General features: G+C 40.9%; 1 protein-coding gene across 1 annotated transcript; it reads right to left on the reverse strand.

Moving 5' to 3' along the window:
- Positions 1-1,996: 1,996 nt before the first annotated feature.
- On the reverse strand, positions 1,997-16,347 carry LOC311341167 (B-cell receptor CD22-like; the record flags this gene model as incomplete). Its single annotated transcript, XM_084466055.1, has 12 exons — positions 1,997-2,078; positions 2,227-2,375; positions 4,386-4,446; positions 4,523-4,652; positions 4,748-4,883; positions 10,390-10,508; positions 10,687-10,947; positions 11,322-11,588; positions 11,767-12,027; positions 14,523-14,738; positions 14,912-15,292; positions 16,293-16,347. 12 exons carry the CDS (start codon positions 16,345-16,347, stop codon positions 1,997-1,999), a joined length of 2,118 nt encoding a protein of 705 aa, XP_084322181.1.
- Between the last annotated feature and the right edge of the window lie 546 nt (positions 16,348-16,893).

A 16,893-nucleotide genomic window follows, 5' to 3' on the forward strand; every position in this document is an offset into this window, starting at 1 on the left:
TGGAGATGGAAACTACAGATACATGCTGACCACTGAGCTGTGAGAGGAACGTTCCAGAACATCATGGGACACCAGTGGAGTAGCCAGGGGGGTATTGCAGCATTTATTACACTACACTAACTGAATAACATACACTAACAGTTAATGAATTGCCAATGTGACTATAAGCTTTGAAATGACTTAGATGTGGAGACAAGGAATGTAGTGTGTGAGTAGATGAGGTGAGGAGAGGAGACAAGGATAGTATTGCAAAGAGTTGAAGTGGGAATAGTGGTGAGGAGACAAGGTAAGGAGAGGAGGAGAGACAAGGAAAAGAGAGCAGTAGAGACAAGGAGGCGAAGAGGAGAGGAGAATAATAGAGGAGAGAGGAGAGAAGACAAGGAGATGAGGAGAGGGGACAGGAGGAGGCATGCCGTGTACCGTATCACTGAATCAGAATGGTAACGTTGCAGCAGATTTCATATCTAAATCATCATTAATAGAATAAATGGGGGAGCAACAGTAGCTTTTGACATTTATGTTTTTTCAAAAAGTATAAAAGTAACTGAATTAACCCTTCGATGATGTGAATAGTTCAGGATTGTCTAACAAACAGGAAATGGCCAACATATCTCAAAAGGGTTATCTTAAAACCAGCACTTTAACTACAAGAGGCTGTATACAACTTGCAGTGAAGTAGAATTGTTCAATGCCTTATGAACCATAAATGAAATATATAAAGTGGACCGTTCTCTATTCTAGTGGTCTGTTTAACCAAACACAGCGTTCTAGAGGGTGATTCTTTAATGTTCTATTATTCTATCTTAAACCTGCTGTGGTTTCTGCCTCTCCTCGTTCCAGTTGCTTGGTTGTCATGTTATTGAAACAGTTAAAATGTAAATAAACCAACCTGGTACTGACAGAAGGAGAACTAGAAATCCTCTTGCTGCTGATCTTAAATCCATAGTGAGTCCTCTCCTCTCTCACTCTGTTGTTCTTGGAGATATTTAAACACACCTGCAGGTAAAAATACAATTAAAAAGTGCATACAAGCAAACTCAATGACTTAGATTCATTAACCATAGAATAATAAAAGTTAAAAGTTACTGTAGAGGAGGAAGCTGGTCTGACATCTAGTCTGTGGTTCCAGTTCATGCACTTAGCTGAAAATAAACCGTACAACATTGAAAGACTTCCTTCCTCTTCACACCATGACCAGAAGCCTGGTAACTACTGGGCCTATCAGAGAATCACCTTTTTAGACCACAATGAATAGTTAAAGCGCTGTCATGTGTTCTGCAATTTTTTAAATCTCTTTATTAATCTTCGGTCCTTCTGCTCCAGACTTCCTTCCTCTTCACCCCCTAAAGTCTAGTCTGGTTACTTGTGAGTGTTACTTCTCATAGGGTGGCTGTCCCCAGGATGCGGGGCAGCAGAACTTGAGACATCACTCATGTGTTCATCTTTGAAGTGATGATTATTATTATTTTATTAATTTTTTTATCAGACAATCATACAGTAAAGCATCCCAGAAGTTATGAACGTTTTATTTTTTATTTTATTTTTTTGTTTATTTTTGCATACCTATTGAAAACCCAACTTAATGTAGAAGTACATGTTATGACCAGGCCTGCCTCAGGCAAAAGTGACCATAGATGGAGACAACACAGCAAATCAGCTGAAATCATAATTTATCAGAATGAGACATGGAAGTCAGTGTTTTTATTGATAATGTAAGCATCACGTAAGATTACCTCTTGAAGCTCCGATGTGATTGGATGCTTTCATATTCATGTCATCAATTGATTAATATATCGCAATAATGGAAATGACCATCACAGGATAACCACACTCAAAAAATACAATTAATAAAATGCAAAGATCCCATATTAATGATAGAGAAGTAGAAACAGCATTGTACAGCACAGGAACCTAAGCGCCATAGGATATGCAGCAAACAATCAGCCAGCATATTGTCCTGCTTCAACTGAATGATGAGACACTAAACTCAGTCCCACTATTTGAATCCTGCTGCCGCTACTGGTTCACACTCTGGGGTGTTGATTTGACAGTGCTGACAACTCGTCTGGTCCTGGTCCCTGAAAGAAGACAGAGGAGATATGAACGTCAGTCTCCCTGTAAAGCAGATCCATTGGGTTGATTAAGTCCTAAACCATTTGATCTATTTTGACCACAGAGTAAAGGACCTCATCTGTCTCTTCTGATTGGACAAGGGAGCCAGCCAACCAGCGAGTCACTTCCTGGTTCTCTGAGAGAGAGGTGTGGATGCTGGCATGGTGAAGGTCATCCTGGTCTTCTATTGGTTCTCTCTGTGCTGCAGGAGCCAAGCGATTGGTCAGAGCTGAGACGTTTTCATACACAGGAACAGGAAGTAGCTGATGGAGAGTGAGGACAGAAGAGAACATTTAAAGAACACTTTACACTTCCTGAAGACATGGAGAGAACCTTGGTGGGGACTAGTGGTCCCACCATGCTGGCTTCTCTAGGCCTCACTTCAAGTCCTTCCTGCAAGGTCCATCTTTCAACACCTTCTTCATTTGCTTCTTTAAAACAAGATTAGACATCTATAATTTGACATAGCCGTCCCCTCATTCTGTTCACTGGCAGCAGTCTCATCAGATCCAGTTTTTCCTCCAGATGTCACCGTAGTTCTCACCCTAGATCTCACCCTTATAGCAAACATCACTGGCACAGCAAATAACCAGGAGCTGTTATATTAATAATATCATACATATGGTTTAGCTTCAGCTGGTCCACAGGAGGAGACTGGCCTGTTTAAACTCCTGGAGTCCTATATGTGTTCTTGGGGAGGCATTAAAGACGTATCTGATTACATTGTTTTGCATAAGATGCATTCCATTAGTTTTTGTGATAAACCAGTGCACCAGGCTTATGGCACTGAATAAAGGCTATAAGCAACAGTTCTCTAACTCTGAAATGAAATGATTGAGAGTGGCAGCAGAAGAATGGTAACCAGGTCACCAGATAATAATGTGTTGATTTTAGATAAGGGACATTAGGTTTGGATGTGATACTACTTCTACCAGGATCCTACTCTTGCAAGTTTCTTTAACTTGTGCTTCAGGCCAAACTAAATGGATTCTGTTGTCCCCAGATGTAGAGACAGCTGTAGAGGCCAGTTCCTTCTTCCTTCCAGTGTGTCCTGAATCCTACTGAATCCACCTGTTACCAGTAAGGCTTCCACATAACGAATCACCTTGCACTCAACTGCCCCTATCATATCATTGACGTATCAAAAATAAAACAGGGCCAAGGATTTATCCCTGGGGGACATCACAAGTCAACTCTCTGGCCACTGATAGGGTTACTATCTACCACCATCACCTGGCCCAGCATCATCTACCTGTCAAATACCATTTTAACCTCTCTATTCTCTATACTATTGATGTGTTCCTTTGCCCTGAACATTTTATGTTCGTTAACAAAGTGGTGTTGTGTACTGTATCAAAAGCCTTCAGTTGATTGAACAGGACCATTCCAGTGTGATTGATTCTATTGCCTGCCATCTTCATATCATACTAAACAAGGTGAGTGAGACAAGTGTCTGTGTCTGCCTTCTTGAATCAGACTGTAGACAGATAATCTGTTCTTCCTGTGCTGTCTTGCTGTCCTCATCCAAACTCCCAGAGCTAAAAGGAAACTCTGAGACAAAAACAAAGCCACAGTAATGAATAAAGTTGAAGTGCCACCTTTGTTATGATGTGAGACAAAATACAATCAGTGTTTAAACTGAGGTTTATAGATTTTAGGTCTTTGTTTTAATAGATCATCTTGAAGCTCATTTGCTTCAACACTTTCCCTAATCTTCTGGGCTGACAAAAATGTTGATTAACTGCATCTTTATAAAAGCAAGCTTTGTTTTAGCTTACCTGATTTCTAAGGTTCTTTCCTGATCATAATCTTGCAAAATTGTTAAATGTCTAAATATCACTGGTAATCCATGTAGCTGTCTGCTGGTTAATCATTTTGTATCATAGGTTTATCAAGAACTGATAAAAAAAATATTTGAAGATAGCCCATGCTACATCTACATTGTCACAGTTGAGTTAATCTGACCAATCCTGCTCTCTTTATATGTTAATAAATCACACTTTTGAGGAAGTCTTTATGACACACATAATGCACTTATAGGATTTGACGTACAAAAAGAATTAGCCTAGCTTGTATCTCTAATGCATATGTTTAAAACACCTGACACTTACCCGATACAATCATCAAATCTATAAATGATGCTCTATCCCATTGGTTCTCAAACTCTGTTACGCGTACAGCTGGTGGTGCACTATTTAGTGGTACACAAAGGAATTAATTTTGTGTGTCTTAATAAAGGACGGGTTAGTAATAAATGGCTTCCTGTGTCTCACCTCCTCCACGGTATCTGGCCTTCCTTCCTGTCCACATGCTTTTCCGGAGGCCCTCTTTCTTCTGGTGAAGAGAACAGAGAGATGAAGAAGCAACAGCAGAAGTGAAGGAATGTGAGACAAGAGAGAGAGAATCTCACCTCATCCAGAGGAAGACGAGGAGGAGTATGGTGGCCAGCAGGACAACAATGGTTCTCACAGCTACTGTTGTTGTCCATGATGATGATGTCATCAGTGCAACATCAGTTGATTTCAGAGACTGAATACAAACTACAACATAAATAGGCTAATGTTTAACTGTGTGGCTGTGACTGTGAGGAAGGTGTGTGTGTGTGTGTGTGTGTGATTTTTAAATGAACAATTACCTTCAATTAACAAAAAGGTGGAATTATGAAGTCCGATTGCATTACGAGCATGGCAGCTATAGTTTCCTCCATGCTTAGAAGTGATGTCAGTGATGGTGTAGTTCTGTCCTGATTCTTTTACTGAGTCTTCATGTTCCTTGAACCCAACCTGATCTCACAGAAATGCGTGAAATGACCACGAACACCTAGTACCAGATTCCGTGCTCCTTTCACGTAATGTGTTAAAATTACGTGAAAAGGAGCACGGAAACAGTCTCCACTGAAAGCCAATGAGTCCAAATTCCGTGAGATGGCCACGCAAACCGTGTCGTGGTGGATGCACGCATTTTCAGCTTCAAAGACGTCACGCTGTGGGTGGTGTTTCAGATCCCGGCGTTGCCTGTCGCCTTGGTAACGCCGGCGTATCCCCCAAAGGAAACACACACACACGCACGCATGCACACACACGCACGTACGCACGCACGCACGCACGCACACACACACACACACACACACACACACACACACACACACACACACACACAATGCATTTCGCTGCTACAACAACAAAAAAATACAAAAATATAAATTAATATAAATTAATACAAAAATAATTATTAATTAATATTAATAATAACTCTAATATTATTACTTTCAAAACATTGGCCAAAATTAAACACAGAGCTGCCAACTCTCAGGGTTTGACCGTGTGACACGCGCCTTTGCCTGCTTACACACACACGCACACACGCCACACATCCAATTTCTCACGGCAAAAAAAAACAAAAACACGCGTCCGTCCACCCCCCGTCCACCCCCTCAACAATCCTGATCGCCCCTCAACAATCCCGATCGTCCCCCCCCCCCCCCCCTTAAATAAATAAATACATATATAAATATGTAGGGCAGGCAGCTATAACGCTATGGTTCCCATCGACCACACGACCTGGCCATTATTTAATTTTCTGTTTTATATATTAGTAGGCTATAGGCTATTATTATCCCGAAAATATTGATTCTAGGTTCCACGTTGCAAACGATTTCATGAGTTCAAACATAAACATTCATTGTAACATAACATTCATTCATAGATCGGCTCCAAACCACGTTAACGACGTTAAGCCACCAGAGTGGTGGTGACGTTATATTATTCGCGTCGACAGCAGCGAACAGCTGTAGTTCACAAAGTGGCCTCACACAAAACCTAACATTATCAAACTTCTTCTCGAACATTTTTTGTTTTCTTGGCATGAAAAATTATCATTTAAATCCACAAACAACATATGTGTAATCCAGGGCATATAAAGACTGGGACTCGAAAATAATTACTTTCTCTCCATTGAAACCCATTCATATTTTTCGATCCCATAGGTCCCATGGGCTCTACCTGAAGGGGCGTGACTTCGCCACTCTATAGAGAAGAGCCGTGTAATAAATAAATCAATAAATGTATTTATTTATTTATTTATTATATACGGAGACCACCAGACTTCCTCGAAGCAAGGAGGATGGTCAATGGTCAGATACAGATCTTGTTATAACGATAATTGAATAAAAGCTATGGTCCTTATAATATGGTACTTATAATATTATAACTAAATAATTGTATATTTATATATATGATATATATAATATATATTTTAATATTTAATTAATTAAATACAATAACGGCTTTAAACATGTGATACGCACGTGACTCTCATGGTTGCTATGGTTGCCAGCCCCCTCTGCTCCTTACATGGCGGCAACGGTGCTGCCGTCAAGTGGGTTGTTTTTGTCGTAAACGTTGGCTTTTACCCGCTGGTTAGGAAATAGACAGATATTCCAAGATTTCCTTCAAAAGGAAACCTTGAAATATGTTTATATTATCTGCAGTTTAGACTTGTAATTAATATGTTACTTTTTAATGAAGCTTTAACGAGGCAGGGTTATTTGAAACAATTCATTAAATATGTGTGAGAATGACCTCTCACTGAGAGGTCATTCCTCCTCCTGAGTGTGCTTCCTATGTCTAGTGTACACCCCTACTGTCCACAAGAACCACCCCCCCCCCCATCCCCATATGGATATGGAAAATTGTTGCCAGGTCAGGTCCCAGTGGTGGTTTCATATATATGAAATGATCTATTAGGAGGCCGAAGCCTTAAAGGAAATGATGCAATAGGTGACTGAGTCGAGGACATTAACAAGTAAGCTATATTATATCAAAGGGGGTCTCAAAGGACACATATCATTATCAACCTAGGGGTGCAGCCCTACAAGAAATAACTCAGCAAGTGCTCCATCTTGTTGCACCTCACCGGCTCGCTTGCAAGATTTTGGCCTGAAGTTCTCCCCAGACCTACACCCTAGCCATCCAACATGCATATCTGAGAATCAGGCGTCACTTTAATAATGACAAAAAGTTATGAGAGAAATGCACATTAACTTTTTGTTATCTCATAAGCGGCGTGGTGCCGGCTCCTTTTGACCTTTTGACCCCAGACTTCACTTGTAGACACACCAGCTGTGTCTACACACCTTAAGCCACAAATGTACACGTCCATCCCACAAAAAATGGGGACTAGAAACTAACCTCTGTCTTATGTACATTTACTCTACTGTTGGAGGTCACGCCCCTTTTCCCACCTTTTCGAGCAAGCTAGAGATTCCAAAATGTACACGCACACTTCCCGGGGTCCCGAGAACGACATATCCGAGATTTGGATTTCTAGCCCTTAGAGAAAAAAAGTTTTCCGAAATGGACTGTTATTTGGACAAAGCCTCTCAGAAGTGTTGCCTGTAAGACCTAGTGCGTCAGAATGTGGTGGAAAGACAGTTTTTGAGATAGGAAGGTCCTACCGCCCTGAAACTTGAATACCTTATTCTAGGGCATAACTGGGACCCCCACACCGAAACTTGGCCCGGTCGGACGCCAAGGGCATGGAGGGGGGGGGTCTGAGGTTTAGGGTTAGGGTTAGGGTTAGGGTTAGGGTTAGGGCTGGCTTTTTCCCAGAGACCCACAATTTTCACAGAGTAATCCCAAGATGCACCCTGGCTGAAGGTCTAATGGCCACTGAAGTCAGCAGACATTTTATTGTCAAAACAAAGTTCATTGATGTCCCCTCACAACTGGGGTGTCATTACCTCGGCGGCACTCGTGGAGGCGCTGTTTAGTCTGGCGCCAGCCTATGACCATAACGTATGAGTAAGTTTAATAGAGTGGCGAAGTCACGCCCCTTCCGGTAGAGCCCACGGGACCTCTGAAATCGAAAAATATGAATGGGCTTCAATGGAGAGAAAGTAATTATTTTCTGGTCCCAGTCTTTATATGCCTATGAGGTTTACAATATATATTATATATCATATATATATATATAAATATACAATTATTTAGTTATAATATTATAAGTAGACCATAGCTTTTATTCAATTATCGTTATAACAAGATCTGTATCTGACCATTGACCATCCTCCTTGCTTCAAGGAAGTCTCCGTATATAATAAATAAATAAATACATTTATTGATTTATTTATTACACGGCTCTTCTCTATAGAGTGGCGAAGTCACGCCCCTTCAGGTAGAGCCCGACCTATGGGATCGAAAAATATGAATGGGTTTCAATGGAGAGAAAGTAATTATTTTCGAGTCCCAGTCTTTATATGCCCTGGATTACACATATGTTGTTTGTGGATTTAAATGATAATTTTTCATGCCAAGAAAACTAAAAATGTTCGAGAAGAAGTTTGATAATGTTAGGTTTTGTGTGAGGCCACTTTGTGAACTACAGCTGTTCGCTGCTGTCGACGCGAATAATATAACGTCACCACCACTCTGGTGGCTTAACGTCGTTAACGTGGTTTGGAGCCGATCTATGAATGAATGTTATGTTACAATGAATGTTTATGTTTGAACTCATGAAATCGTTTGCAACGTGGAACCTAGAATCAATATTTTCGGGATAATAATAGCCTATAGCCTACTAATATATAAAACAGAAAATTAAATAATGGCCAGGTCGTGTGGTCGATGGGAACCATAGCGTTATAGCTGCCTGCCCTACATATTTATATATGTATTTATTTATTTAAGGGGGGGGGGGGGGGGGGGGGGGGACGATCGGGATTGTTGAGGGGCGATCAGGATTGTTGAGGGGGTGGACGGGGGGTGGACGGACGCGTGTTTTTGTTTTTTTTTGCCGTGAGAAATTGGATGTGTGGCGTGTGTGCGTGTGTGTGTAAGCAGGCAAAGGCGCGTGTCACACGGTCAAACCCTGAGAGTTGGCAGCTCTGTGTTTAATTTTGGCCAATGTTTTGAAAGTAATAATATTAGAGTTATTATTAATATTAATTAATAATTATTTTTGTATTAATTTATATTAATTTATATTTTTGTATTTTTTTGTTGTTGTAGCAGCGAAATGCATTGTGTGTGTGTGTGTGTGTGTGTGTGTGTGTGTGTGTGCGTGCGTGCGTGCGTGCGTGCGTGCGTGTGTGTGTGTGTGTGCGTGCGTGTGTGTGTGTTTCCTTTGGGGGATACGCCGGCGTTACCAAGGCGACAGGCAACGCCGGTGTTTTTCAGATTTAAAAAAAGAAAAGAAAATTTCACTCATTGAATTAAAAATGAAAATTCAATGTGGAAAACAAAAAGGACATTTTAGTTACTAAGAAAATATGATGAAAGCTCAATTTGTTTTATTTGTATTTGCTGGTCACAGATAAACATGAGGATTATGGGTAATGTAGTGCTTCTCCGTGATATGACATTGACAATAAAATGTGTTTTCTTAAAATGAAGTTGATATTACACGGGGCTTTTGGACTCGAAAGAAGCACATACCATCGTTACACAGTCTGTCTTGGATGATTACAGCGTTATGGCTAATAATCCGATCTTTTTTAACAATATAAATTAGTCTACATTTGCACTTCCGGGATCTGAAACACCACCCACAGCGTGACGTCTTTGAAGCTGAAAATGCGTGCATCCACCACGACACGGTTTGCGTGGCCATCTCACGGAATTTGGACTCATTGGCTTTCAGTGGAGACTGTTTCCGTGCTCCTTTTCACGTAATTTTAACACATTACGTGAAAGGAGCACGGAATCTGGTACTAGGTGTTCGTGGTCATTTCACGCATTTCTGTGAGATCAGGTTGCTTGAACCAGGTGTAGTTAGCTGCTGGGTTGGCATCACTGCTGCAGCTCAGAGTCACTGTACTGCCCTCCTCTATTTCACCAGAGGGACTCACGGTCACTGAGGGGGTCTTTGGAGCGTCTGTAATGAACACAAATGATCAATATCCAACCTTAAGTTAAGTCTGCATTACTATTATCTGCAATATTCCTCCTGAAGTTATGAAACCGTGTTTAGCATTAACTGCAATGCCAGTATGTTACAGAATGTTTATACTAATAAATACTAAACTTTAATGAGTAATAGTGTTTTACAGGCATACAGAAATACATGAATTCCAGCTCTATATTTTAAAGACAAGATATACCAAAGGTTTTTACATATTAATCAGATTTTCAACTCACACTGGACATCTATGAATAGCGATTTAGAGCTCAGTTGTCCATATTTGTTCTCTGCATGACAGCGGTACGTTCCTCTGTCTTCAGGGAGAACTGAGGGGAGGGTATGAGGTTGATTTGGTTTCCAGAGCAGAGGTTGGTTGTTCTTGAACCAGGTGTACTTAGCTGCTGGGTTGGCATCACTGCTGCAGCTCAGAGTCACTCTACTGCCCTCCTCTATTTCACCAGAGGGACTCACGGTCACTGAGGGGGTCTTTGGAGCGTCTGTAATGAACACAAATGATCAATATCCAACCTTAAGTTATTGCAGCAACTGCAATGCCAGTATGATAAGTGAGTCATAACTGTTTACAAGCAAGCAGTTATACATGAATAGCTGCTCTACATTTTAAAGACCAGATATAGAAATTATGTAAACATATTAGACAGATTTTCAACTCACACTGGACATCTATGAATAGCGATTTAGAGCTCAGTTGTCCATATTTGTTCTCTGCGTGACAGCGGTACGTTCCTCTGTCTTCAGGGAGAACTGAGGGGAGGGTATGAGGTTGATTTGGTTCCCAGAGCAGAGGTTGGTTGTTCTTGAACCAGGTGTACTTAGCTGCTGGGTTGGCATCACTGCTGCAGCTCAGAGTCACTGTACTGCCCTCCTCTATTTCACCAGAGGGACTCACGGTCACTGAGGGGGTCTTTGGAGCGTCTGTAATGAACACAAAATAACAATATCCAACCTTAAGTTATGAAACCGTGTTTAGCAGCAACTGCAATGCCAGTATGTTACAGAATATTGTTTATACTACTACATATTATCTACTGCCCATCTGGAGACACATAGAAACATGTACAACAGCATGTACAATTATATTCATGACAGTATTAATGATAATGGAAAGTTCATGGATTTATTGCACAATGAACTTAATGATGACTAATGTGGACAAGAATCCTATATTTATTTTATAACATCTGTAATATGATGTTAAATATATGTTGTACTAACATTTCACAGTTATATAGATATAGTTAATGTTGACACAGTTAAGATCATTATATTTTGTGTTGTGTTTTACTCACACTTGACATTAATAGAGTTGGTGACAGATTTTTTCCCCAGCTTATTCGTAGCTTCACAGCGATACTGTCCAGAGTCTGAAGACCGGATGTAGCGAAAGAAGAGCTGTGGTCCCTGGATCCTCTCTCTGGAGGAACGATCTGTATTCACCTTGAACCAGGTGTACTTAGCTGCTGGGTTGGCATCACTGCTGCAGCTCAGAGTCACTGTACTGCCCTCCTCTATTTCACCAGAGGGACTCACGGTCACTGAGGGGGTCTTTGGAGCGTCTGTAATGAACACAAATGATCAATATCCAACCTTAAGTTATTGCAGCAACTGCAATGCCAGTATGATAAGTGAGTCATAACTGTTTACAAGCAAGCAGTTATACATGAATAGCTGCTCTACATTTTAAAGACCAGATATAGAAATTATGTAAACATATTAGACAGATTTTCAACTCACACTGGACATCTATGAATAGCGATTTAGAGCTCAGTTGTCCATATTTGTTCTCTGCGTGACAGCGGTACGTTCCTCTGTCTTCAGGGAGAACTGAGGGGAGGGTATGAGGTTGATTTGGTTCCCAGAGCAGAGGTTGGTTGTTCTTGAACCAGGTGTACTTAGCTGCTGGGTTGGCATCACTGCTGCAGCTCAGAGTCACTGTACTGCCCTCCTCTATTTCACCAGAGGGACTCACGGTCACTGAGGGGGTCTTTGGAGCGTCTGTAATGAACACAAAATAACAATATCCAACCTTAAGTTATGAAACCGTGTTTAGCAGCAACTGCAATGCCAGTATGTTACAGAATATTGTTTATACTACTACATATTATCTACTGCCCATCTGGAGACACATAGAAACATGTACAACAGCATGTACAATTATATTCATGACAGTATTAATGATAATGGAAAGTTCATGGATTTATTGCACAATGAACTTAATGATGACTAATGTGGACAAGAATCCTATATTTATTTTATAACATCTGTAATATGATGTTAAATATATGTTGTACTAACATTTCACAGTTATATAGATATAGTTAATGTTGACACAGTTAAGATCATTATATTTTGTGTTGTGTTTTACTCACACTTGACATTAATAGAGTTGGTGACAGATTTTTTCCCCAGCTTATTCGTAGCTTCACAGCGATACTGTCCAGAGTCTGAAGACCGGATGTAGCGAAAGAAGAGCTGTGGTCCCTGGATCCTCTCTCTGGAGGAACGATCTGTATTCACCTTGAACCAGGTGTACTTAGCTGCTGGGTTGGCATCACTGCTGCAGCTCAGAGTCACTGTACTGCCCTCCTCTATTTCACCAGAGGGACTCACGGTCACTGAGGGGGTCTTTGGAGCGTCTGTAATGAACACAAAATAACAATATCCAACCTTAAGTTATGAAACCGTGTTTAGCAGCAACTGCAATGCCAGTATGTTACAGAATATTGTTTATACTACTACATATTATCTACTGCCCATCTGGAGACACATAGAAACATGTACAACAGCATGTACAATTATATTCATGACAGTATTAATGATAATGGAAAGTTCATGGATTTATTGCACAATGAACTTAATGACTAATGTGGACAAGAATCCTATATTTATTTTATAACATCTGTAATATGATGCTAAATATATGTTGTACTAACATTTCACAGTTATATAGATATAGTTAATGTTGACACAGTTAAGATCATTATATTTTGTGTTGTGTTTTACTCACACTTGACATTAATAGAGTTGGTGACAGATTTTTTCCCCAGCTTATTCGTAGCTTCACAGCGATACTGTCCAGAGTCTGAAGACCGGATGTAGCGAAAGAAGAGCTGTGGTCCCTGGATCCTCTCTCTGGAGGAACGATCTGTATTCACCTTGAACCAGGTGTACTTAGCTGCTGGGTTGGCATCACTGCTGCAGCTCAGAGTCACTGTACTGCCCTCCTCTATTTCACCAGAGGGACTCACGGTCACTGAGGGGGTCTTTGGAGCGTCTGTAATGAACACAAAATAACAATATCCAACCTTAAGTTATGAAACCGTGTTTAGCAGCAACTGCAATCCCAGTATGTTACAGAATATTGTTTATACTATTACATATTATCTACTGCCCATCTGGAGACACATAGAAACATGTACAACAGCATGCACACTTATATCCATGACAGTATTAATGATGATGATGATGAAGATTCATATATTTATTTTATAACATCTGTAATATGATGTTAAATATATCTTTTACTCACATTTCACAGTTATATAGATCAACTCAGATGATGTTAAATATATCTTTTACTCACATTTCACAGTTATATAGATGAACTCAGATGTTGTCCTTAGCTCAGTCTGAGCTAGACAGTAGTATGGTCCAGAGTCTGAAGACCGGATGCTTCCAAAGACGAGCTGTGGTCCCTTCTTCATCTCGCTGGAGGAACGATCTGTATTCACCTTGAACCAGGTGTACATAGCTGCTGGGTTGGCATCACTGCTGCAGCTCAGAGTCACTGTACTGCCCTCCTCTATTTCACCAGAGGGACTCACGGTCACTGAGGGGGTCTTTGGAGCGTCTGTTAACAGTTACATTTCATTAATTATATTCATTAATGGTTAATACCGGCAGTTTGAGTCCATCTACCAATAAAGCAAGGAATTTATGTATGCTATGTATGTATGTAAGTAGTATGTATGTATGTATGTCCTCTTTATATCTCTAGGACCGTTCCTCTGATCTACTTCACGCTTGGAGTGTGTATTGCTGAGAGCTGAGGAAGTGCAGTGCTGACTAATTTGGACACAGGTTCAATATCAACACACTTTGAACAAGACAGCAGCAGCGGGCCAGGCTTCAGGGCTCTGCAGTTCAGCAGGTCACTTGGTCACTTTACGTTGATGCTAGATACACAACCGTTATGTTAGTCTAACAAGAATTAGGAGTGTCTCTCTATGTCTGCATGTCATTTGACCGACTTTTCACGTGGCGGGCGTATTACTGAGAACACAGGAAGTGCCGTGTCGAGTGTGAAGTATTTTAAAGGAGCGACGCTCAATAAAGCAGCAAGCAGCAATACGAGAGGACAAGCAATCAGCCCTTTCTGAACAGGCTCGTTTTGAACGGTCTCTGCACTGGTTCATAGAAACATGTAGTTCTGTACCCTTAAAGGTCCATGACATCTGGTATCACGTCAGTGTGCTGTGGAGTTCACTTACACACTAAAGTAGATCGCAGATGTTCGTATCCTTCAACAGCACATGAGACGCTGTCTCCAGACTGAGTGTAGTCCCTGTAGTCCACTCTCTGTCCTACATTCTGTCCATTCCTGAACCAGATGTAGGGAGTTACACCAGCTAGACCACACATACTGTGACACTCCAGATGTGCATAGGTAGGACTGTCAGGGAGAAAGGACACCTTCACCTGGAGATCTGGGAGTGAGAAAAAATTATAATATTATAGATATACATGCGTGCGCACACACACACACACACACACACACACACACACACACACACACACACACACACACACACACACACACACACACACACACACACACACACACACACACTCATTCTCACACACATTTGACATAGTTTACCTGTTACAGATAACGTCACTCCAGGGTCACCAGTATATTCCCTGCCTGGTTGGTTTGTTGTGAATCTAAACTTGTAGACAGCAGAGTCACTCAGTCTCAGGTCTCTGATTCTCAGGGTACATGTTCCATGACATCTGGACCCAGTACAGCTGACCTCTCCACAGTGGTATTCAATACGACCTGTATAGTCTGTATCGTGTTCCAGATCAATTGGCTGATAGTTGTCTACTTTAGTAAACCACAGTCTTGTGACTGTGGTTGGGCGGGACTGTTCGTCGTCAGGGTATTCATAAGCACAGCTGATGTCAACCGTTGCTCCTCTTACAGTGCAGACATTACTAGGTGAGTAAGTAACTGTCCAGTCATCATTAGCATGAAGCACTGTGGAAAAACAAACACATCTCATTGAGAATGAACCAGACACAGAGGTTCACCTGATGAACAGATCAGAAGATACATAAAGAGATGGAGGCTGGTGGGTGGAGAAGGAAACTACAGATACATGCTGACCACTGAGCTGTGAGAGGAACGTTCCAGAACATCATGGGACACCAGTGGAGTAGCCAGGGGGGTATTGCAGCATTTATTACACTACACTAACTGAATAACATACACTAACAGTTAATGAATTGCCAATGTGACTATAAGCTTTGAAATGACTTAGATGTGGAGACAAGGAATGTAGTGTGTGAGTAGATGAGGTGAGGAGAGGAGACAAGGATAGGATTGCACACAAAGAGTTGAAGTGGGAATAGTGGTGAGGAGACAAGGTAAGGAGAGGAGTAGAGACAAGGAAAAGAGAGCAGTAGAGACAAGGAGGCGAAGAGGAGAGGAGAATAATAGAGGAGAACAGGAGAGAGGAGAGAAGACAAGGAGATGAGGAGAGGGGACAGGAGGAGGCATGCCGTGTACCGTATCACTGAATCAGAATGGTAACGTTGCAGCAGATTTCATGTCTAAATCATCATTAATAGAATAAATGGGGGAGCAACAGTAGCTTTTGACATTTATGTTTTTTCTAAAAGTATAAAAGTAACTGAATTAACCCTTCGATGATGTGAATAGTTCAGGATTGTCTAACAAACAGGAAATGGCCAACATATCTCAAAAGGGTTATCTTAAAACCATCACTTTAACTACAAGAGGCTGTATACAACTTGCAGTGAAGTAGAATTGTTCAATGCCTTATGAACCATAAATGAAATATATAAAGTGGACCGTTCTCTATTCTAGTGGTCTGTTTAACCAAACACAGCGTTCTAGAGGGTGATTCTTTAATGTTCTATTATTCTATCTTAAACCTGCTGTGGTTTCACCCTCTCCTCGTTCCAGTTGCTTGGTTGTCATGTTATTGAAACAGTTAAAATGTAAATAAACCAACCTGGTACTGACAGAAGGAGAACTAGAAATCCTCTTGCTGCTGATCTTAAATCCATAGTGAGTCCTCTCCTCTCTCACTCTGTTGTTCTTGGAGATATTTAAACACACCTGCAGGTAAAAATACAATTAAAAAGTGCATACAAGCAAACTCAATGAATTAGATTCATTAACCATAGAATAATAAAAGTTAAAAGTTACTGTAGAGGAGGAAGCTGGTCTGACATCTAGTCTGTGGTTCCAGTTCATGCACTTAGCTGAAAATAAACCGTACAACATTGAAAGACTTCCTTCCTCTTCACACCATGATTAGCAGAATAATGAACAGAAGCCTGGTAACTACTGGGCCTATCAGAGAATCACCTTTTTAGACCATAATGAACAGTTAAAGCGCCGTCATGTGTTCATCTTAATCTCTTTATTAATCTTCGGTCCTTCTGCTCCAGACGTCCTTCCTCTTCACCCCCTAAAGTCTAGTCTGGTTACTTGTGAGTGTTACTTCTCATAGGGTGGCTGTCCCCAGGATGCGGGGCAGCAGAACTTGAGACATCACTCATGTGTTCATCTTTGAAGTGATGATTATTATTATTTTATTAATTTTTTTA

Source organism: Micromesistius poutassou (genome assembly GCF_964030765.1).
Source record: "Micromesistius poutassou genome assembly, chromosome: 3".
In the NCBI taxonomy this organism is placed as follows: Eukaryota; Metazoa; Chordata; class Actinopteri; order Gadiformes; family Gadidae; genus Micromesistius; species Micromesistius poutassou.